Here is a 20,311-nt window from a genome sequence, read left to right as displayed (position 1 = left end):
ATTAGCACTTTTCTATGTAACTAAAATAAATTATTTGTTTGGAATAGTCGGTGATTTATCAGACTTAAGGTTCATCGTCAGAATCGCTGTAAAAATCAGAAACGCGTAAGTAACTTTTGCGTAACTTTTTTTGCAACTTTTCTACGTTTTTTTTTTAGTAGCAGTTATCAAAACTAATTTGCTTTTCAAATTAGACTTCGATGTCGTGCAACACAAATGCTCTTACCCTCTTAAAATTGAAAAAAATTAGTATAAAAAAAGTAACAAATACTGTGATTTAAAAATTTATGTCAAAAATCGTCTCCCGCGGAATCGCCCCTAAATACTTATCATCATAAATTGACTATTGGTGAGAATGATATGAAATCATGAAAAGGCACAAATTCAAGTCAAGATTTTTCCAACGATACCAAATTTAACCATAAAAACCCATTTTATCCTATAAATACACTGGCCACAAAATTTTGCTTATTCTCTTAATAATATAGATTTACTAAATAATTTAATGTTAAAAAATCATTGATTAAAAATTGAGCTTATCAAATTTTAACAAATCCTTCTACCGGTGCATAAAAAACACGATGTTTAATCATTAAAAACGGAGATTGTCACTAAAGTAACAAACTTAAAAAATAGTAAGGTATCATTAGTTGGCACTTCCTTACTTCGTTGAGTGATACAACGGAATAAAAGGTACAGGATAAAAATGAAAAAAAATAATAAGAACAAAGACGTGAAGATTTATCGTACGATCTATTCTATTGTCTAACTATACAGAGAACAAGCTGACTTGGGCTTTAATGTCGGTTAAAGAAATGATCGTCATGTACACATTTAACCCTGTTCTACGAAGGGATACCACTTCACCAATGGAATAAAACAAAGAATAATAATAACAACAATAATAATAACAATAACAGCAATCTCAGCCCAAGACTCAAGACTTGAGACCCTCGATTCTCGGGTGGAAGGGAAAGGAATAAGAATTAAGCCGGGTATGCGTAAAAGTGAGCACAATGAGAGGAAAAACCGCGAGAGCCAATTCGCTGTCCGATGGCTTTCGCAGAAAAGTCTACAATGCTAAACACAAATGGAGTTTCGGGATGTGTAGGTGGTCTAGCTCGGTCTCTCTTTTTGAATTTACCAGCAATAATTTCGGGCCGTTATTTAATGACCAGCGCCAGGGAAGAGCAACTAAAAATGAGATTAACCAAAGTATCAACATCAACATCAACCTCTTCTTCACTTCTATCCTCTTCCTTCATTCTTTATTCTTTTCTGGTTTGGTCATTATTATCATCATCATCCTGGTCATCATTTTATATTTTCGGGTTCCTGTAATTTACGCGCCTACCGAAAATTGCCATCAACGCTGACGCTGATAATTCCCGGAATAATAAAATACAATTATCCTTTTTTATTATCAATCATGAGTCTTCACCACATAATACCTAATGTAACAATAAAACAATTTACTAAGTTTAGAAAAATTTTATCAATTTATTCCATTCATTTTTGATAAAAATATTCTCTAAATTTCAATTTCATATCAAAATATTAAAATATTTTAGTTTTCAATGTTTTGAGAGCTTTCGAAAAAAAATTGACTTGATAAAATATTTTTTTGACTTTTAAAGTATGAAAATGATTGATAATATATTGAAAAATATTTCTTAAAAATTCCACAATTTACTATGTAGATGATAAATCTTGAAAATTTTGTCTAATAAAATTTTTATTAAGTTAGTTCATGGTTTCACCGCTAGGTGGCCTATGGCTTTCACTTCCAGAAAAATCTTACCAGATTATAGAACGACGCCGCAAAAAAGCGAGTAGTTTTTTTTTCTCTAAGTGTGATATCAAATTATCTTACTTTTTTATGTTTTAGGAGCTTTCAAAAACAATTAGTTTGATAAAAAATTTTTTGTCATTTATAGTATTAGAATAGTTGATAATATAGTAAAAAAACATATTTCTTATAAATTTCACCTCTGAATTTTTGTATAAAACTAATAATTTACTATTGAGATAAGAAATATTTAAAGTTTCATGTCAAATGAGATTTTTTTTAAGTTAGTTCCCGGTTTCGCCGCTAGGTGGCCGGTGATTCTCGCTTCCAGAAAAATCTTACCAGAGTATATATTAGGTGCCGCAAAAAAATGATTATTATTTTTTGACTATGAAAATATGTTACTTTTTTATGTTTTAAGAGCTTTTGACAATATTTAGCTCGATAAAAAAATTTCTTAACATTAAAATGTTGAAATGGTTGATAATATATACTAAAGAAAAATATTTCTTGTAAATTCTACCTCTGAAATTTTATCTGAAATTCTATAATATACTATTTAGATAAAAAATGTTGGGAATTTTATGTCTACTAAGATTTTTTAAAAGTTAGTTCTTGGTTTCACCGCTAGATGGGCTACGGTTCTCGCTTCCAGAAAAAACTTACCACGGTATATATTAAAACGCCGCAAATAACCGACTATTTTTTTTTTACGAGCTGTCTATGTAAATTTGTTAGTTTATAATGTTTTAAAAGCCCTCGACAAAAATCAACTCGATAAAAAATTGTTTTTAGCTCGCTCAAGATTTTTAAAACCTTCAAAGTAGAGAACTTAAAATGTTTTCTCTTAACTTGTCAATATCAATATCAACGAACTTTGAATTGTTTCTATAAAAATGACACACTAAACAACATAAATAAACCACCAAACAAATAAATAAAAGTCTGACAAAACAACAATTATTATACAGAAAGGAAAATTTCTTGACTGGAGAACAAAATTCTTGGCTCAAAAAAATTTTCGAGTGCCTGAAGGAAGACTGAAGATGTGTTTGCCGAAGTAAAAATTTTTCTTTAAATTCTATTTTTTGTGGAAGTAGTTTTTTCTTAATTCACATCATAAATACTTGATACAATAAATTTTTATATTTGATCAAGATTTTTAGATACTTTAGGGAAGCAGCGCCACCTACTTCAGATGAGAAAAAAATTTTCTCACCTTGAGAAAATTTTTCTCTTGAATATTTGATACCCATTTTATATTATTTTAGCGTGCAATTATACATATTGAATGAAAAAAAATGATTCAACATTATTTGATCTTCCCATTTGACATTTTAATCAATGAAAATATTAATGAAAATTTACTTCAATCCTTTTATTTAATTTTTTGGAGCAAGAGAGAAATTTTCTCAGGACAAGAAAATTTACTTCTATCAAGAACTAAATTTTTTGGAGCAAGAGGCTGAATTTTCTCAAAACAACAAGATTTTCTTGACTTAAATAAATTTTCTTGGATCAAGATACGTATTTCTTAAAGCAAGAGAATTACTTTTTAGAATAAGTGAAATTTCTTGTAAAAAAAAAATTTTTTCTCAAGAAAATAATTAGTAAGAAATATATTTTCTTGGCTTTGAACCTTTTTTTCTGTGTACTGAATTGTTAATTTAAAAATATTTATCCGGCATCTGAAGAAAGTTTCAAAAAATCTTTGTCGACTTCTATTAAAAATTCAATTTTTGACATTCTGAACTTTCAAAAATCTGGAGCAGTAAAAAATTTTCCGTCCTGACCTTTAAAAGGAACTTTTATAATAAAAAAAAAACTATCCCAATTTTTTTTTTGTTCTCAAGATAAATATCTCGCAATAAATAACTTTGAAAAAAAAAAGTTCCTTGAATGCTACCTAGGATTATTTGTAAACGGTTCCTCAATTCTACATTACACTCAATTTGACTGGAGAGATCAGAGATCGTTTCTCCAGGCATTCTTCTTCAGCTTACAGTACTGGTACTTTTAAAAATACATTCAAGTGTCCAAACTAGTAAGCTCGATTAATATTATTTACCGAGTTTCCCATTGGTATATATGTATATATAAGAACATATGGGGTGAGAACCGGTACCTGGGTCTCGGGCCTCTAATTTATCCTAAAGGAGGAGCGGTGTGGGTTCTAGTGCAGGTAAATGAAAAGATGTTGAAGAAAAGTTGAGGCACACATAATATAACACAGCATACATTTGCCGCCTACTTCTTAGTTCTTAGACGGACAATGAGTCGTTGGTACACGGTGCATCATCGATCTTATTGTTTGCCTAGGACTATGAACAACCGAGTAAGGCTTTTAACGGTCATAAAGGAAGTAAATGCGGTCTGGTCTAGTCTACCGCCGTTCTGGTGGATGCTTCACTTGAGGTTTTGATGGACCGGATGATGATGATGATCATCATCATCATCATCATAATCATCCTGGAGGTCTATGAAGAAAAAGTAATGCCGCTTTGATCGTTTTAAATTATAAATCGCGTGTAATATTATGTTGTAATTTGTAGTATACAGAAGTTGTGTTGTAATTATCACAACATTTCTACGTATTATTTTACCGACATTGTTTCAATTGATTTTCTAGAGGAAAGAGAATGAAATTGATAGAGTAATTTTTTTAATTTTAAATACTGAATCTGAATTTTGATAGAATTAAGTACGACTTGGAATAAAAAGGTGAAAAAATAAGATTTGTTATTAAATTGGAGTAAAGTGAATAAAATTAAGGAAGTTTAAAATTTTGGAGTGAAAAGTCATTTTTAATTGTTTTTTTTTTAATAATTTTTTTCTTTGCAATAATTTAAAATTAAATTCTAATTTTTGATAGTACGAAAGGTTAAAATTGTTTAAAAGGAATATTTTAGACTCAATATTGAAGATATAAAAAAATGATTAGAGAATTTTTTGTAGCAAATTCAATTCTCTACAAGAAAGTTCTCATTATTTTCGTATCTCTTATCATTAAGCCGGAATTTGAATTCAAATTTTAATTTCAAGTTTATTTACTTATTTATTGACTAGCAACTTTGCAGTCACTATGTGACTGCCGTGACTTGTGAACGATAAATAAATAAAATTTTGCTTTGTTAAATAATGACTTTTGTTAAATTGCACTGTAGACTCTTAACTATTGAGATTTTTAAAGATATAAGCTTATCCCGATGTTATACTCATTAATAGCTTTCATTTGAGTATCCACATGCATTTTTGATATATTTTTCATATATTTATATATAATATATATAAATATATGAAAAATTGATGTGGGTACTCGACTAAAAGGTCTCGATAAGTGTAACATCGGGATGAGCTTATATCTTTAAAAATGTAAATAGTTCACAAGATATTTGTTAAATTGCTCTGTACTTTCTTAAGGGGGGCGATACATGTAAATGCCTTAATTTTTACCGTTTCTTAAGGATATTTTAAACTGGGAAGGAATACTTGAATCATTTTGAAATTTTGTAGGGTTATTTATTATATATTAAAGTACAAGTAAAGATTTTTTTTTTATTTTTTTTTTTCAAAATGGCCGCCGTAAAAATGAATCTGCCGAGACCCTCTTGGAAAAAGACATCAATTTGCGGGCGTTCTCACTTCTCGTACGGTAATCTGAAATTAAAAAAATTAGTTTGTACGTGTTTATAAAACATATATCTTCTAGTTAAACCAAAAAAAAATCAAAAAAGTAAAAAAAATCGTAATTTGGCACACTTCAGAAAAAAAAATTTGATTTTTTCTCATTTTTTTCAATGGTTTTTTGGTAAAAAGGGTTAATTTTTGAAAATTTTTTTGGAACATTTGAGGTTTAACTAGAAGCTATTACTATAAAGTAGACGTGTAAAAAATTTCATTGGAATCGGTTGAGAACTTTTTGAGTTATCCCGCCCGCAAATTTAAAAAAAGTCGTTTCAAGAAAAACGCGTTTAAAGTTTTGACACACAGAAACTATATGATTACAGTGGCTTACCGATTAATCAGCGATTCCAGGGCCATATAGAAGTCCTTCGGTGCGTTCATAGAACTCGTTTTTCTTTGCAAGCTCCTGTAGACATGCTTGACGAGCTTGTTTGGTCGTCAAAGAGCTGCGGCGATTTTCTCGACTCACCCTTTGCTCATCGACTTTTTCTTTGTAGGACATGCATTGGCGTCCAATATCTATTTGCAATGAGTTCATAACTCGTAAGATATAGTTAAATCCATCATTGAACAACCCTGCAGATATAAAAGCACTAATTTCTGCGATCTTCAGTCCAGAGTTCAGATGTTTTGGACAAAGTCGCCAGATAGTAGAATTATAACTTTCATTTTCATTCTGAGTGTGACCACCTAAACATCTTTCAAGCAAGTCATTCCGAGATAAATCGTCAATAATCGGCTTAATATGAGTTTGAACATCAGGATGTAATGGAGCTGGATGTTTAATTTTTTTGGGGTTTTCCCCTAAAGCTTGTGACCCCAAGAGTGTAAATTCGAAACCCAGGTACCGAGAATCGAGCGCTCAGTTACAGACTTCAATAGCGCTCAAGCGCCGAGTTGAGGCGAAGCACTTAAATGATTTTTTAATATATAAATAATGATAATTGCGTTTTGAAAATTTACAGGCATATTTTTGAGATGATAATCTAAAGATTTATGAAAAAAAAAAAAAATAGATTTTTTTTTTTTTTTTACATGTATCGCCCCCCTTAACTATTAACGTTTTTGAAGATATAAGCTCATCTTGATGTTACAATCATCAAGAGCTTTCATTTGAGTACCCACATCTATTTTTGATATATTTTTCATATATACATATATGTAATATATATATATATATATATGAAAAATTGATGTGGGTACTTAAATAAAAGGTCTTGATGAAGTTAACATCGGGATGAGCTTATATCTTCAAAAATGTAAATAGTTAACAAAATACAAGGTCATTTCTTAATTATTGATATTTGTAAACGTGTAAGCTCATCCTGATGTTCCACTCATCAAGAGCTTTCATTTGAGTACCCACATGCATTTTAATATATTTTTCATATATTTATAAATATAATATATATGAATATACAAAAAATTGATGTGGGTACTCAAATGAAAAGTCTTGATGAGTATAACATCGGGATGAGCTTATATCTTTGAAAATGTCAATAATTAAGAACTGACATTGCTATCTCGTGAACTATTAACATTTTTAAAAATATAAGCTCATCCCGATGTTACACTCATCGAGACCTTTCATTTGAGTACCCACATGCATTTTGATATATTTTTCATACATTTATATATATATAATATATAAATATATAAAAAATTGATGTGGGTACTCAAATGAAAGGTCTCAATGAGTGTAACATCGGGATGAGCTTATATCTTAAAAAATCTCTATAGTTCACAAGATACAAGGTCATTTCTCAATTATGTCTCTAGAGATAGAGCATTTTCAAAAGCAACCTAAATACTTATCATCATAAATTGACTATTGATGAGCATGATAAGAAACCTTGAAAAATCACAACTCCAGATCAAGACTTTTCCAACGATACTAAATTTAACCGTAAAAACCCATTTTATCATATAAATACACTGGCCAGAAAATTTTGCCTATTCTTTTAATAATATAAATAATACGATAGTAAAAAAGTTTTAATTCAAAATTTAGCCCTAAAAATTGGAGATCCAAAAAAATTATTGGTAACTTCTGTAGAAAATTAAATTCTCTATAAAAAAGTTAAAAAATCATTTTTTTTCATATCTCTTATCATTCACCTAAATTTTAAATCTACAATTTAATTCTAAATATATGTTCGGCCATATCCAGGCATTTAAAAAATTTTAAATCAAAATTCTGGATTAAATATCGAAAATCCAAAGAAACCTTTTCTCTAGAGAATTAAATTTCCTACAAAAAAGATCATTATTACTTTTTCTGTTTCTCTTGTCAATTAGCCCTAATTTCAAATTCTAGTTTTATCACAGCAAGTATTCATTATCATAAAAAATAATAATAAATTTTGTTATACATATTATATTGATTTTATCAAAAATTAGGCTTACTATCTTTTCTTCTGCGCGTGAGGTTCATTGTCTACTGACCTAATCTCTGTTTAAAGAGCGAGCCTAATTTATGTATGCCCTGGAGTTATCAATTGATTGAGGAAAATAATAAACAAAAGTTAGCAAGGATAAAACAAAAAAAAACTTGCAAAATAAAAGTAACAAAATTTCTATAATTCGATGAGCTCATCAAACTAATTTTTTATTGAGTTTGATACGCACTACCACAGTTGAGAGCTGGTGGTTCTTGTTGTTATTAGAGTGCTTTTAAAATCACGGTTGCATGTAATCGTCTGCTGATTATATGGATTCGACAATGATTTCTGATGATGCCTGCAGACTCTTGGAATGGCTAAAATAATACAGTGTCGTGTTCTTCCTATATAGCTACAGCTACACTCTTGTGTGTCTTTAGCTTTAGCTTTACCTTTAGCTTTAGTGCTACGGATCTCATCTTTGCCACAGAGAAGAGAGCAGGGACCATGGACCGGGTTCGTTAGCGAGACCTTGGCACGAGGAACCCTGTCATTATGCGGCTGGTCCTCATCATTCCCCTCTACATCCCCTTTTTACCTCATCATTCTCTACTACACCTGATATACACCAATGTCTTTCCGCCTGTTATCTTATTCTTATGTTATTTTATATTATATGCCTCGGCAATCATGTTTCGTTTCGTTACTTTAAATCTCGGCTTCCTAGTCACATCTTAAATCTCAGAAACGCTTAAATTCTCACAATACTCTTTACAATATTTTATTTTACTTCTCAACTTTTTTGTCAACAGATGTATTGAAACTTTTCTATTTAAAATGATTATTCAATTTTTTGCTATTAGTTTATTATGAAAAAAAAAATTCAAGATTTTTAATGTCTAAAAAATTATTAAACATTGAAATAGAAAATTGATTTTTTTTTTTAATAAAAATTTACGATAAAATTATTTTACTGAAATAAAAAGATATTTTAAAATTATTAAAATTTTTTTATCAAAAAAATTCGAAATCTATATTATTAAAAGAGAATAAGAAAAAATTTTTTAGTGAAATTTAGTGACATTGCAAAGGTCTTGATTTAAATTTGTGCCTTTTTAAGGTTTCATTTAATTTTCACCGATAGTCAATTTATTATGATACATAATTAAGAAATGACCTTGTATCTTGTGAAATATTGACATTTTTTAAGATATAAGCTCATCCCGATGTTACACACATCGAGACCTTTCATTTGAGTACCCACATCAATTTTTCATATATTTTATATATTTATATATATTACATATAAGGTAAAAGCCCCAATAGATGATCACGTACCAGTATATGATCACTCCGTAACATTTGTATATATGAAAAATATATCAAAATTCATATGGGTACTCAAATGAAAGCTCTTGATGAGTGTTACATCATGATGAGCTTATATCTTTAAAAATGTCAACATTTAAGAAAGTACAATACAATTTAACAAAAGTCATTATTTAATAAAGGAAAATTTTATTTGATTGTAGTTCACAAGTCACGGCAGTCAGATAGTGACTGCAAGGTTGCTAGTCTATATTATTAAGAGAATAAGAAAAATTCTGTGTCCAGGATACTCATATGATAAAATCGATTTTTTAGTGAAATTTAGTGTCATTGCAAAGGTCTTGATTTGATTTTTTACCTTTTTAATTTTATTTAAGGTTTCATTTAATTCTCACCGATAGTCAATTTATTATGATAATTATTTAAACCTCTTTTATCTTGTGAAATATTAACATTTTTGAAGATATAAGCTCATCCTGATGTTATACTCATCGAGACCTTTTATTTGAGTACCTGCATCAATTTTTTTATATATTTTATATATTATATATATTACATAAATACCAAATATATAAAAAATGCCATGTGGGTATTCAAATGAAAGGCCTTGATAAGTGTAACATCGGAATGAGCTTATATCTTTAAAAATGTCAATAATTAAGAACTGACATTGCTATCTCGTGAATTATTGAGATTTTTAAAGATATAAACTTATCCCGATGTTACACTCATCGAGACCTTTCATTTGAGTACCCACATCAAATTTTCATATATTTTATATATTTCACAAATACCAAATATATAAAATATATAAAAAATGCCATGTGGGTATTCAAATGAAAGGTCTTGATGAGTATAACATCGGGATGAGCTTATATTTTTAAAAATGTCTACCATTAAGAAATTTCATTGTATCTCGTCAACTATTGACATTTTTAAAGATATAAGCTCACCCCGACATCACACTCATCGAGACCTTTCATTTGAGTACTCATCAATTGAGTACACATCAATTTTTCATATATATATATATATATATATATATATATATATATATATATATATATATATATATATATATATATATATATATATATTATATATGTATAGATGAAAAATATATGAAAATGCATGTGGATACTCAAATGAAAGCTCTTGATGAGTGTAACATGTAGATGTGCTTATATCTTTATAAATGTCAATATTCAATAAAGTACAGTACAATTTAACAAAAGTCATTATTTAATAAAGCAATATTCTATTTATTTATAGTACATAAATCACGGCAGTCATATAGTAACTGCAAGGTTGCTAGTAAATTAACAATTTTTTTTAAATATTTTCAAGCTTAAATTTATTTATTAACCCTCGGAGTACACACCTTTGAACAGAACTTTAGTGTACACATGGGGTCAAATTGACCCCACTTGACTTTCGAAGAATTATATTTCAGAAACTATTCATTTAATCGGAATTCAGTTTATTACATTTTTGGTAGATAAAACAATGCTCTTTTGAATACAATCGTTATTATTCTGAATTAAATAGTTTTTAACGTTGAAAAAATTAATTAAAAACAAATCTATTTTCGAGAAATATTCTAGGATAAGAAAAATTTTGGCGTAAAAATGACCCCCAGTGTACTCCGAGGGTTAATTGTTAGTGCCAAATATTAAAATATCTGATAATTTAAGTCTAACCTTTATTCAATTTTTTTTAGTAATTAAATTAATAAATTAAAAAAATTACATTCTCCGTTCTAGGATTAAAAAATAAAACCATACTAAAGTATTATTTACAAATATTTATTCAATAATAAATTTATTATTAAATAATAAATCTAAATATAAAAGACTTAATCTAACAAAGTAGCAAATTAAAAAACTTATAATGGATAATTCAAAAATTCAGTCTGTCTAGCCAACTCGAGCAACATAGGATCATCGAAGAATTTATTAATAGAAACATCTTCAGACAACCCTTTGCGTCTTCTGGTCTTGAGCATAAACTCTCGAGCAAGATGAGTAGCAGGTTGTGGCTCGAGAGGTCTGATGGTGATGCTCTTGTCCAGCGGGTCTCCAGGAACGATTTGCCAGTGATGGAAAACTGACAAACAGAAAGCTTGACCTTGAGTGTGAGTTCTCAAGTCAGTTTCGAACCCAAAGCTGTCAATAGCGGGAATAAATGCCTTGATGGTATACAAAGGGCTTCCAGGAACTGGAGCGTCTTGAGTAACGTGACCTCGGCGCTTGGCTAGGACTGTATAAACAGCAGAGACACAATCTGCTGGAGCTTGAACCTCGACGAACAAGTAAGGCTCCATGAGACGAGGAGTCGCCATTAAAAAGGCGGAATATGCGACTCTTCTCGCGGTTGGAATTATTTGACCACCTCCGCGGTGCAATGGCTCTTGCGCGATAACCGCGTCCAGGATTTTGAACTTCACGTTTCTGATCGGTTCCTCGCATAATGGTCCTTCGCGAGTTCCCCACTGGAAGCCTTGGACAATAGCATCTCTCGCGCTGCTGAGGAGCGTCTTGTCGACTTCGGATGGCAGGGTGTCGTCTACCAATATGTTGGGGCCGGTGGCGTCTGGCCCGAACGCCCAGATTGAACGAGCTGCTAGCAAATCCCAATCGTATTTTGTTTGGAAAAATTCTCCCAGGCGTTTCCTATAATTTAGTATGATAATTAATGTGGGATTCAATTATAGAGGGAAAAATTTATTACTATGAAAATATGTTTTAAAAATAATCTACAAAGATCAGGATAAAAAATTTTTTAGATTTTTAAAAATTCAGAATGTCAAAAATTGAATTTTTAATATTTTTTTATCAGTCTATTTTGGAGAAATAAAATTCGAAATTTTTATTTATAAAAGTCGGTAAAGATTTTTTAAAACTTTCTTCAGATACTGGACAAATATTTTTAAATTAAAAATACAGTAATGTAAAAGCTCCTATTATTGACACTATAAGAGTGATTATGAATATTTGAATTTTTATATCGTGTTTCAAATCAATATTGTCAACTTTTTTTTTATAGGACACCTTAATCATTGTTTATACGTACAATGCCTTTCAATGATTCGTACCGGTCAAGAATTTTACGGAAAATGGAAACATCAAAATTTGGACAACTCTAATAAAGAAATCACTAAATAAAAAATTTATATAAATATTATATTAGAAATAATAAAAAAATTATTTGTCTAAATAAGGATAATTAAAAATTTTGATAATAATAAAGGTAGTAATGTAAAAATTTAATTACCAAAAAAAATTGGAATTATTTTAAAAAATATAAGCATAAAATTATAAAATTTAAAAATAAGATATCCATGAAATTAGACAAATCATAAAACAAACAAGTGAAATGACAGATATTTAAAAAATGGAGAAGAATAAATTTAGACAAGTCAATAAAAAGACAATTGAAAATTTAGAAATATAAAAAAATTGACAGTTTTAATTATTCGTAAACTTAAAAAATAGCCATCTCTAAATATAGACCAGTCAATTTAGATATCTTTAATTTTGGCCATCTCTAAATATTTACAAATATAAATTTTTACAATTCATAACAAAGACGATTAAAAACATAGTAATCATACAAAATAAGCACTAAGAAATTTAAAATACAAAAGATAGCTAAAAATTAATTAATTTTCCAGTGACCGCTGCTCCAGGAAGTTATAAAGTTATTTGCGATCGATTGTCCTGTAATTTTTAAAACACACCAAGATTTTGCTTTTAATATCTTTTTTTCAGGACTTGCTCAGGTTCCAAAAATTTTACTGCTTAATTATGATATTATAGAGTACCAATATGCCAAATTTCATTAAATTCTGAACGTAGTACTACCTTAATCTTGGAAAAAAATATTTTCGAGGACCCGGAACTGCCATCAGCTCCTGTGACCGCTGCTCCAGGAAGTTGTACTGATACTTGCGACCGATTGTCTTGTAATTTTTAAAACACACCAAGATTTTGCTTTTAGTCTTGGTAAAAAATATTTTCAAGGACCCGGAACTCTCAACAGCTCCTGTAACCGCTGCTCCAGGAAGTATATATCCTCAAAAATATTTTTTACCGAGATCAAAAACAAAATCTTGGTGCGTTTTAAGAATTATAGGACAATAGATCGCAAATAACTGTACAACTTCCTAGTTCAGAGTCTTCGAAAATATTTTTTTCCAAGATTAAAAGCTAAATCTTGGTGTGTTTTAAAAATTACAAGACAATCGGTCGCAAATAACTTTATAACTTTCTGGAGCAGCGGTCACAGGAAAATTAATTAATTTTTAACTATCTTTTGAATTTTAAATTTCTTAGTGCTTATTTTATATGATTACTATGTTTTTAATCGTCTTTGTTATGAATTGTAAAAATTTATATTCGTAAATATTTAGAGATGGCCTAAACTAAAGATATCTAAATTTACTGGTCTATATTTAGAGATGGCTATTTTTTAAGTTTACGAATAATTAAAACTGTCAATTTTTTTATATTTCTAAATTTTCAATTGTCTTTTTATTGACTTGTCTAAATTTATTCTTCTCCATTTTTTAAATATCTGTCATTTCACTTGTTTGTTTTATGATTTGTCTAATTTCATGGATATCTTATTTTTAAATTTTATAATTTTATGCTTATCTTTTTTAAAATAATTCCAATTTTTTTTGGTAACTAAATTTTTACATTACTACCTTTATTATTATCAAAATTTTTAATTATCCTTATTTAGACAAATAATTTTTTTATTATTTCTAATATAATATTTATATAAATTTTTTACTTAGTGATTTTTTTATTTAGAGTTGTCCAAATTTTGATGTTTCCATTTTCCGTAAAATTCTTGACCGGTACGAATCATTGAAAGGCAATGTACTTTCAAAAATAATATATCGAAAAAAGATAAAATAAAAATTTTATCCAAAATCATGAGCAAAAATTTTTTCCAACTTTTGAAGACAAAAAAGCTATCGAAATCTTTATTTTTTTCTTTTCCGATATTTTTTATGAATAAAAAATGTCAATTTTTCGCTTAGATACGGCCAAAAGTCGAGTGGACCCTACTTGTAAATAATTACCAAAATTTTTACTCTTTTTGTGCTCGTTTATTATACGAAAAATTAAAAAAAAAAAAAATTTTCAAAATTAATTTTTTTCTCTAAAAATTCTAAAAAAAAATTTTAATTCTCTTTACAAATTTAATAAAGAAAAATTTTTCAATCTCCGAAAATCCACCTTGACAAAATAACTCAATTAATCAAAACCTTAATAAAAATATTTCCCAATCCTGTAATTTTTTTAATTACCACCCCGAAAAAAAGCAAAAAAAACTCACTTATTCCAAGTAATCTTGACATGCTCCGCCTCGATATCCTCAGCCAAGCCCCTCTCAAGCGGCTCAGCAATCATAGTCAACTTGTTCCTCTTATTCGGCGTCTCCGCGAAGCACTTAAGCGAGCTAGTCTCAACAACAGTTTCCGCAAAAGAAACCACCGGATCCGCGACTTTAATATCAATTTCCGAGTACATCCTCCTCAAGTCATGCATAGCACAATCCAAATAAAGCTCCCCGGTCCCCAGAACAACATGTTCTCCACTTTCCTCTACCCTGGTCCCCAGAAGAGGATAACTTTTATTAACCTTCCTCAGTCCATCCAACATCTTGGGCAATTCCGAGGGATTAACCGGCTCGACGGCAATCTTAATCACACTCTGAGTATTAAACTTGAGCGGTCTAAATATATGAAGATCATCAGAATTAATGAGATCGGTTATCGTGCTTGTTTTAACAATCGACCTGTCAATACCTTCTATTAAAACCCAATTACCCGCAGGTACGCGATTTAATTCAATCTGATACCTCGCCTCGCTTATCCAGAGCCTTCCAACGCTCAGAACTCTCGAGTCTTCTTCATCAGCCCTCGAATAAGCTTCTCCTAAAACTCTAACCTTCTGTCCAGCTTCCAAAGTCCCGGACATAACTCTACCCAGGACATGAAAGAGCGTGCAATCTTCAGTGGGGTACATTTTAGTACTGTGGATCATCAATCTTCCATCTGGGTTGCAATTTACCATATCTTGCGCCAAAGGAGAGTCAATTGGTCCCGTATAAATATGCTGGATCTTAGTAGAAGCGTGATCTTGCGGACTTGGGACGTGAGTAACGCACATATCAACGATTCCTGATAAATCTCCGAGGAATCTAGTGCACACCAGCCTCAAGAGCGGTCTGATGTTCATCTTCATTTCTTCTGAAGTCAATCTAATCCCCAATTCATCAAGAACATCAGGAAGAGTTGAATCTACGTCTCCAACAACTTGCGCAAAAATTTTGTACAAAGGTTCTAAAATAAATTCTATGAAACTCCGCTGAGCTGTATTATGTGGCGGCTTTTTGGTAAATTTCCTGGTCTTGGAATTAAAATAAACATCTCCCCAGAGCCTTTTAGCGAATTCGTCGACATTAAGAGACTCATGAGTCCTCTGATACAGAGCAGCGAAGGATTTTAAAGTAAAACAGACATTATATTCAGAACTTGCGAAGCAAACGTTCCCTAGAGCTGGAGATACAAAACTCGCGTTCTCTGAATCGGAGTACAGAGCAATTAAACTATTTACTTCTTCAATAATATGACGAAGTTTGTAATAAGCGTCTAGGGGAGGAAGCTTGAGCTCGAGGACTAATCGGTCGATTTTATTAATACAGACAGTGAGAGCGAGCTTCTCTTGGATCGCGTGCTTCAAAAGACGCTCGGTGTTGAGCATGACTCCTTCTGCGGCGTCGACTACTAGGACTGCGCCGTCGGAGAGGCGGATAGCTGCTGTAGCTTCGTCGGAGAAATTCACGTGGCCTGGGGTGTCGAAAATGTTCATTAAGTAGGACTTGGACTTGACGTCTTGGAGGAGCAAGGTCACTGGAGTCGCTTTTGTTGATACTCCCCGCTGCTGCTCGGTGAAGAGTGTGTCTGTGTAGCGGAGAGGCTTCTCGTCGGTGACGTTGTGCATGTAGGGGTGAGTTTGACGGACTAGGCAGTCTACTAGGGTTGTTTTTCCGTGGTGGAGGTGACCCAGGAGGACTATGTTGCGGATTAATGCGGGAGTGTCCATCATGTCGGCTAAGAACTCGATGTTGTAGGTTGTGTCGGGGAGGTCTTGTTGTTTTATTTGGAATTTTGCGCGGCGGGTTGGAGCTATTAGAGGCTTGTCTAGTGGTTGAGCGTCTTCTTCTTGGACTAATGTTTCTACCTGAAATTTTTATTTTGAAATTAGAAGTATATTATTTTGATTAAAATAAATTTTGATTTTTTTGATAAATAAACTGGCAACCTTGCAGTCACTTTGTAAAGTATAAATAAATAAAATTTTGATTTATTGAATAATGACTTTTGTTAAATTGCACTGTACTTTTTTAAGTATTAAAGTTTTTAAAGATATAAGATCTTCCCAATGTTACAATCATCAAGAGCTTTTATTTGAGTACCCACATGGATTTTCGATATATTTTTCATATATTCATATATGTAAATATATAAAATATATGAAAAATTGATGTGGGTACTCAAATGGAAGGTCTCGATGAGTGTAACATCAAGATGAGCTTATATCTTTAAAAATGTCAATAGTTCAGAAGATACAAGGTCATTTTTTGATTACTTAAAATTAATTTAGAATATATTTAATAATTTTTTAAAATTTTATAACGAATATTTGATGGCAAAAAAAATTTTTAAATGAAAAAATGAAATTTTTTTTTAATTTAATAACATATTAAACTTTGATATATATTTTTCATATATTCATATACATATATAGTGTATATTTTTAAGATATAAGCTGATCCCGATGTTACACTCATCAAGAGCTTTCATTTGAGTACCCACATGCATTTTGATATATTTTTCATATAAACATATATGTAATATATATAAATATATGAAAAATTGATGTGGGTACTCAAATGAAAGGTCTTGATGAGTGTAACATCGGGATGAACTTATATCTTAAAAAATGTCAATAGTTCACGAGATAGCAATGTCAGTTTTTAATTATTGACATTTTTTAGGATATAAACTCATTTCGATGTTACACTCATCGAGACCTTTTATTCAAGTACTCACATGACATTTTTTATATATTTTACATATATGGCATTTGTGAAATATATCGACGGTCTAATTAGCAATTGGTCTAACTCCTTATTTTTTGGAGGATGAATTTTTAACATTTCGATGTAGCAATAGTCCAATTATAAGTTATTTGAATGATCCAAATCAAAATATTATACTTCTATTAGATATTAAATTGTTTTTCAAAGTGATAATAAATTTTGAAACAATTGTTTTTTCGTACAAATAGAAAAAAAAGAATTTTTTCTAAAATGGAGTTAAACAATTTTCTAATTAGAACGTCGATATATAATATATAAAATATATGAAAAATCGATGTGGATACTCAAATAAAAGATCTCGATGAGTGTAATGTCGAGGTGAGCTTATATTTTTAAAAATTTCAGTAGTTGATAAGATACAAGGTCATTTCTTAATTATTGATATTTTTAAAGATATAAGCTCATCCTGATGTTACGCTTATCAAGAGCTTTCATTTGAGTACCCACATGCATTTTTGATATATTTTTCATATATTCATATATATAAATATGTAAAATATATGAAAAATTGATGTGGGTACTTAAATGACAGGTCTCGATGAGTGTAACATCGGGGTGAGCTTATATCTTTAAAAATGTTAATAGTTCACGAGATAGAAATGTCAGTTCTTAATTATTGACATTTTTTAGGATATAAGCTCATTTCGATGTTACACTCATCGAGACCTTTTATTTAAGTACTCACATGGCATTTTTTATATATTTTACATATATGGCATTTGTGAAATATATATAATATATGAAAAATCGATGTGGGTACTCAAATGAAAGGTCTCGATGAGTGTAACATCGGGATGAGCTTATATCTTGAAAAACGTCAATAGTTAAGAAAGTACAGTACAATTTAACAAATTTCTAGAGTATTTTGTTAATTGTAATTTATTCGTTTTAAAAAACAAAAAATAGAACTGAAATCTGCTAACAGCTGAGAATTTTTAGAGATTTTTTTTTTAAATAATTATTAAGAAGATTTTGTTTTTAAGAATTTTTAAAACTTGATGAAATTATTTTACAATATTTCTTATAATTATTTAATTCCTTTAAAAAATAAAAAATGTAAATTATTAGAATTATTTTCAGCAAATAAATAATTAAAAAAAAAAATTGTATTCATATTTTCTGCAAGTTCTTAAAAATTAAATTTATGAATATTTATTCGTAAAAAAAATTCTAAAAATTATCATTTGTCAACTGATGTAAATATCATAAAATAAAAAACATTAACTTACATCAGGACCGTAAACTTCCATAGCACTCGGATAATACCGCTTATCCTCATGTAAAACAACTTGCAAGGATTGCTGATCCATAGCGTCTCTAGGTTCATCCTTATCCTCGTCCATTTCTTCATCGGAGCGATCCTTGTCTTCGGCTTCATCGCCGGCGTGGTTATACTCATTCTCTTCCTCACTTTCTGAGGCTAGATCTGGACCGATATAGTTCCCGAATTCATCATATAAATCAGCGTCCATTTTTCTACAATTTTTTTTTGTTTAATTAATTTCAATTACAATAATTATTTACCAGGCTAGCTTTAAAATTTTAAATACCGGTGTAACCTCAAAATTAATATTATCTTACTTATAAATATTTATATTTGTATTTACATTAAATGTACTTACGGGTTTTTAGTCTTGATAGTTTATTAAAAATATAATGCGATAGTTTTTATAAAAATAACTTATTGTTTATTTTTTAATAACACTTTTTCTCTATAATCGTTGATAAACGTTTTAAACGTTGCGTTGTGTCTATTATGCTATATAAATTTAGCTAGCACACGGACTTGTAACGAGTATTGTATGTACTACTTGTACTACACTTATTGCAGTTGCCCAATCGATAAGATAAAATTCAGTACTTCCGACTGTAATGGTGGCGCTAAAGACTATTTCTATTTTTTTTAGATATTTAATTTTTAACTTTGAAATTTATAAAAATATTCTAAGGTAAAAGCCCCAATTATTGACGGGGGTCTAAATATTGACACCCTAAATTATTTTTAAATATATTAAATTATCTGTAATAAGAATAACGATCAAATAAATTTTTATTAAATTCTAATTAATTAAAAAATTGAAAAAAATCACATTCAGTTCAAAATATTAAATATTAATTATTAAAAAAAAATAAAGTTAGCACCAGTTCATCAAATCAGCTTACGAGCGTCTATTTTCTTAACAACTTTGGTTAGAAAAGCATTTTTTTTAACTGCCGAGTTTAAATTAATTTTTTCATGTAATTATATGATCTATTTTTTTTTTAATTAACAATATATGAAATATTCATAAAATTAAATAATCGAAATTAATTGTATGCTTTATGATATTTAAATAATGGGAGTCAATAACTAGTTCATAATTTTTATGGTGAATCCCATATTGACAGCCAGTCTACAGCGCTATGACGCCTTTTGACACGCTTTATATTAGCTTCACTTGTATGTCAGTTTGTTTGTCAGTTTGTCAGTATGTCAGTAACTCTCCGTGGGTAATCTGAGCGCCTACGGCCTTCCTTGGTTCTGGTAGCCGTTTCTCAGGCTCGCTCTCCGAAATCGAACTCTGATTCACCGTATTTATAATATTTATAAATAATTATTTTTTATTAGCTTCACTTGTATGTCAGTATGTCAGTATGTCAGTATGTAACTCTCCGTGGGTAATTTGCGCGCCTGAATATTTTTGATAATCAACAAATAATAGTTTAAAAAAACTAAAAAATCACGCTTTTATAAATAAACCTAACTAAAAAGTAAAAAATAAATAATAGTTTAAAAAAACTAAAAACACGCTTTTTATAGAAAACCAAACTAAAAAATAGAAAATAAATTTAAATTAAGAATAGTGTTAAAAATTTCAATAAATATAAATTAATAATAGTGTAAATAAAGAAAATGTATTTTATTTTAAAAAAAGCGTGGGGTGCTTTTTAAGATATTATCAAAATG

General features: G+C 29.7%; 1 protein-coding gene across 2 annotated transcripts; it reads right to left on the bottom strand.

Moving 5' to 3' along the window:
• Positions 1-10,976: 10,976 nt before the first annotated feature.
• Positions 10,977-19,120, bottom strand: LOC123270542 (116 kDa U5 small nuclear ribonucleoprotein component). 2 transcript variants are annotated; one of them, XM_044736648.1, is made up of 4 exons: positions 18,988-19,120; positions 18,594-18,840; positions 14,533-16,442; positions 10,977-11,855 (listed from the first exon to the last, which is right to left on the bottom strand). In XM_044736648.1, the coding sequence occupies exons 2-4, from the start codon at positions 18,834-18,836 to the stop codon at positions 11,069-11,071; spliced, it is 2,940 nt and encodes a 979-aa protein (XP_044592583.1). In that variant the 5' UTR covers positions 18,837-18,840; positions 18,988-19,120; the 3' UTR covers positions 10,977-11,068. The 2 variants fall into 2 exon arrangements, with proteins under 2 accessions (XP_044592583.1, XP_044592584.1); XM_044736649.1 differs by lacking the exon at positions 18,988-19,120 and adding an exon at positions 18,915-18,944.
• Between the last annotated feature and the right edge of the window lie 1,191 nt (positions 19,121-20,311).

This window comes from Cotesia glomerata, linkage group LG8 (genome assembly GCF_020080835.1).
Source record: "Cotesia glomerata isolate CgM1 linkage group LG8, MPM_Cglom_v2.3, whole genome shotgun sequence".
Classification (NCBI taxonomy): domain Eukaryota; kingdom Metazoa; phylum Arthropoda; class Insecta; order Hymenoptera; family Braconidae; genus Cotesia; species Cotesia glomerata.
The sequence above is the reverse complement of the archived record's forward strand: the minus strand, read 5'-3'. Positions and strand labels throughout refer to the sequence as shown.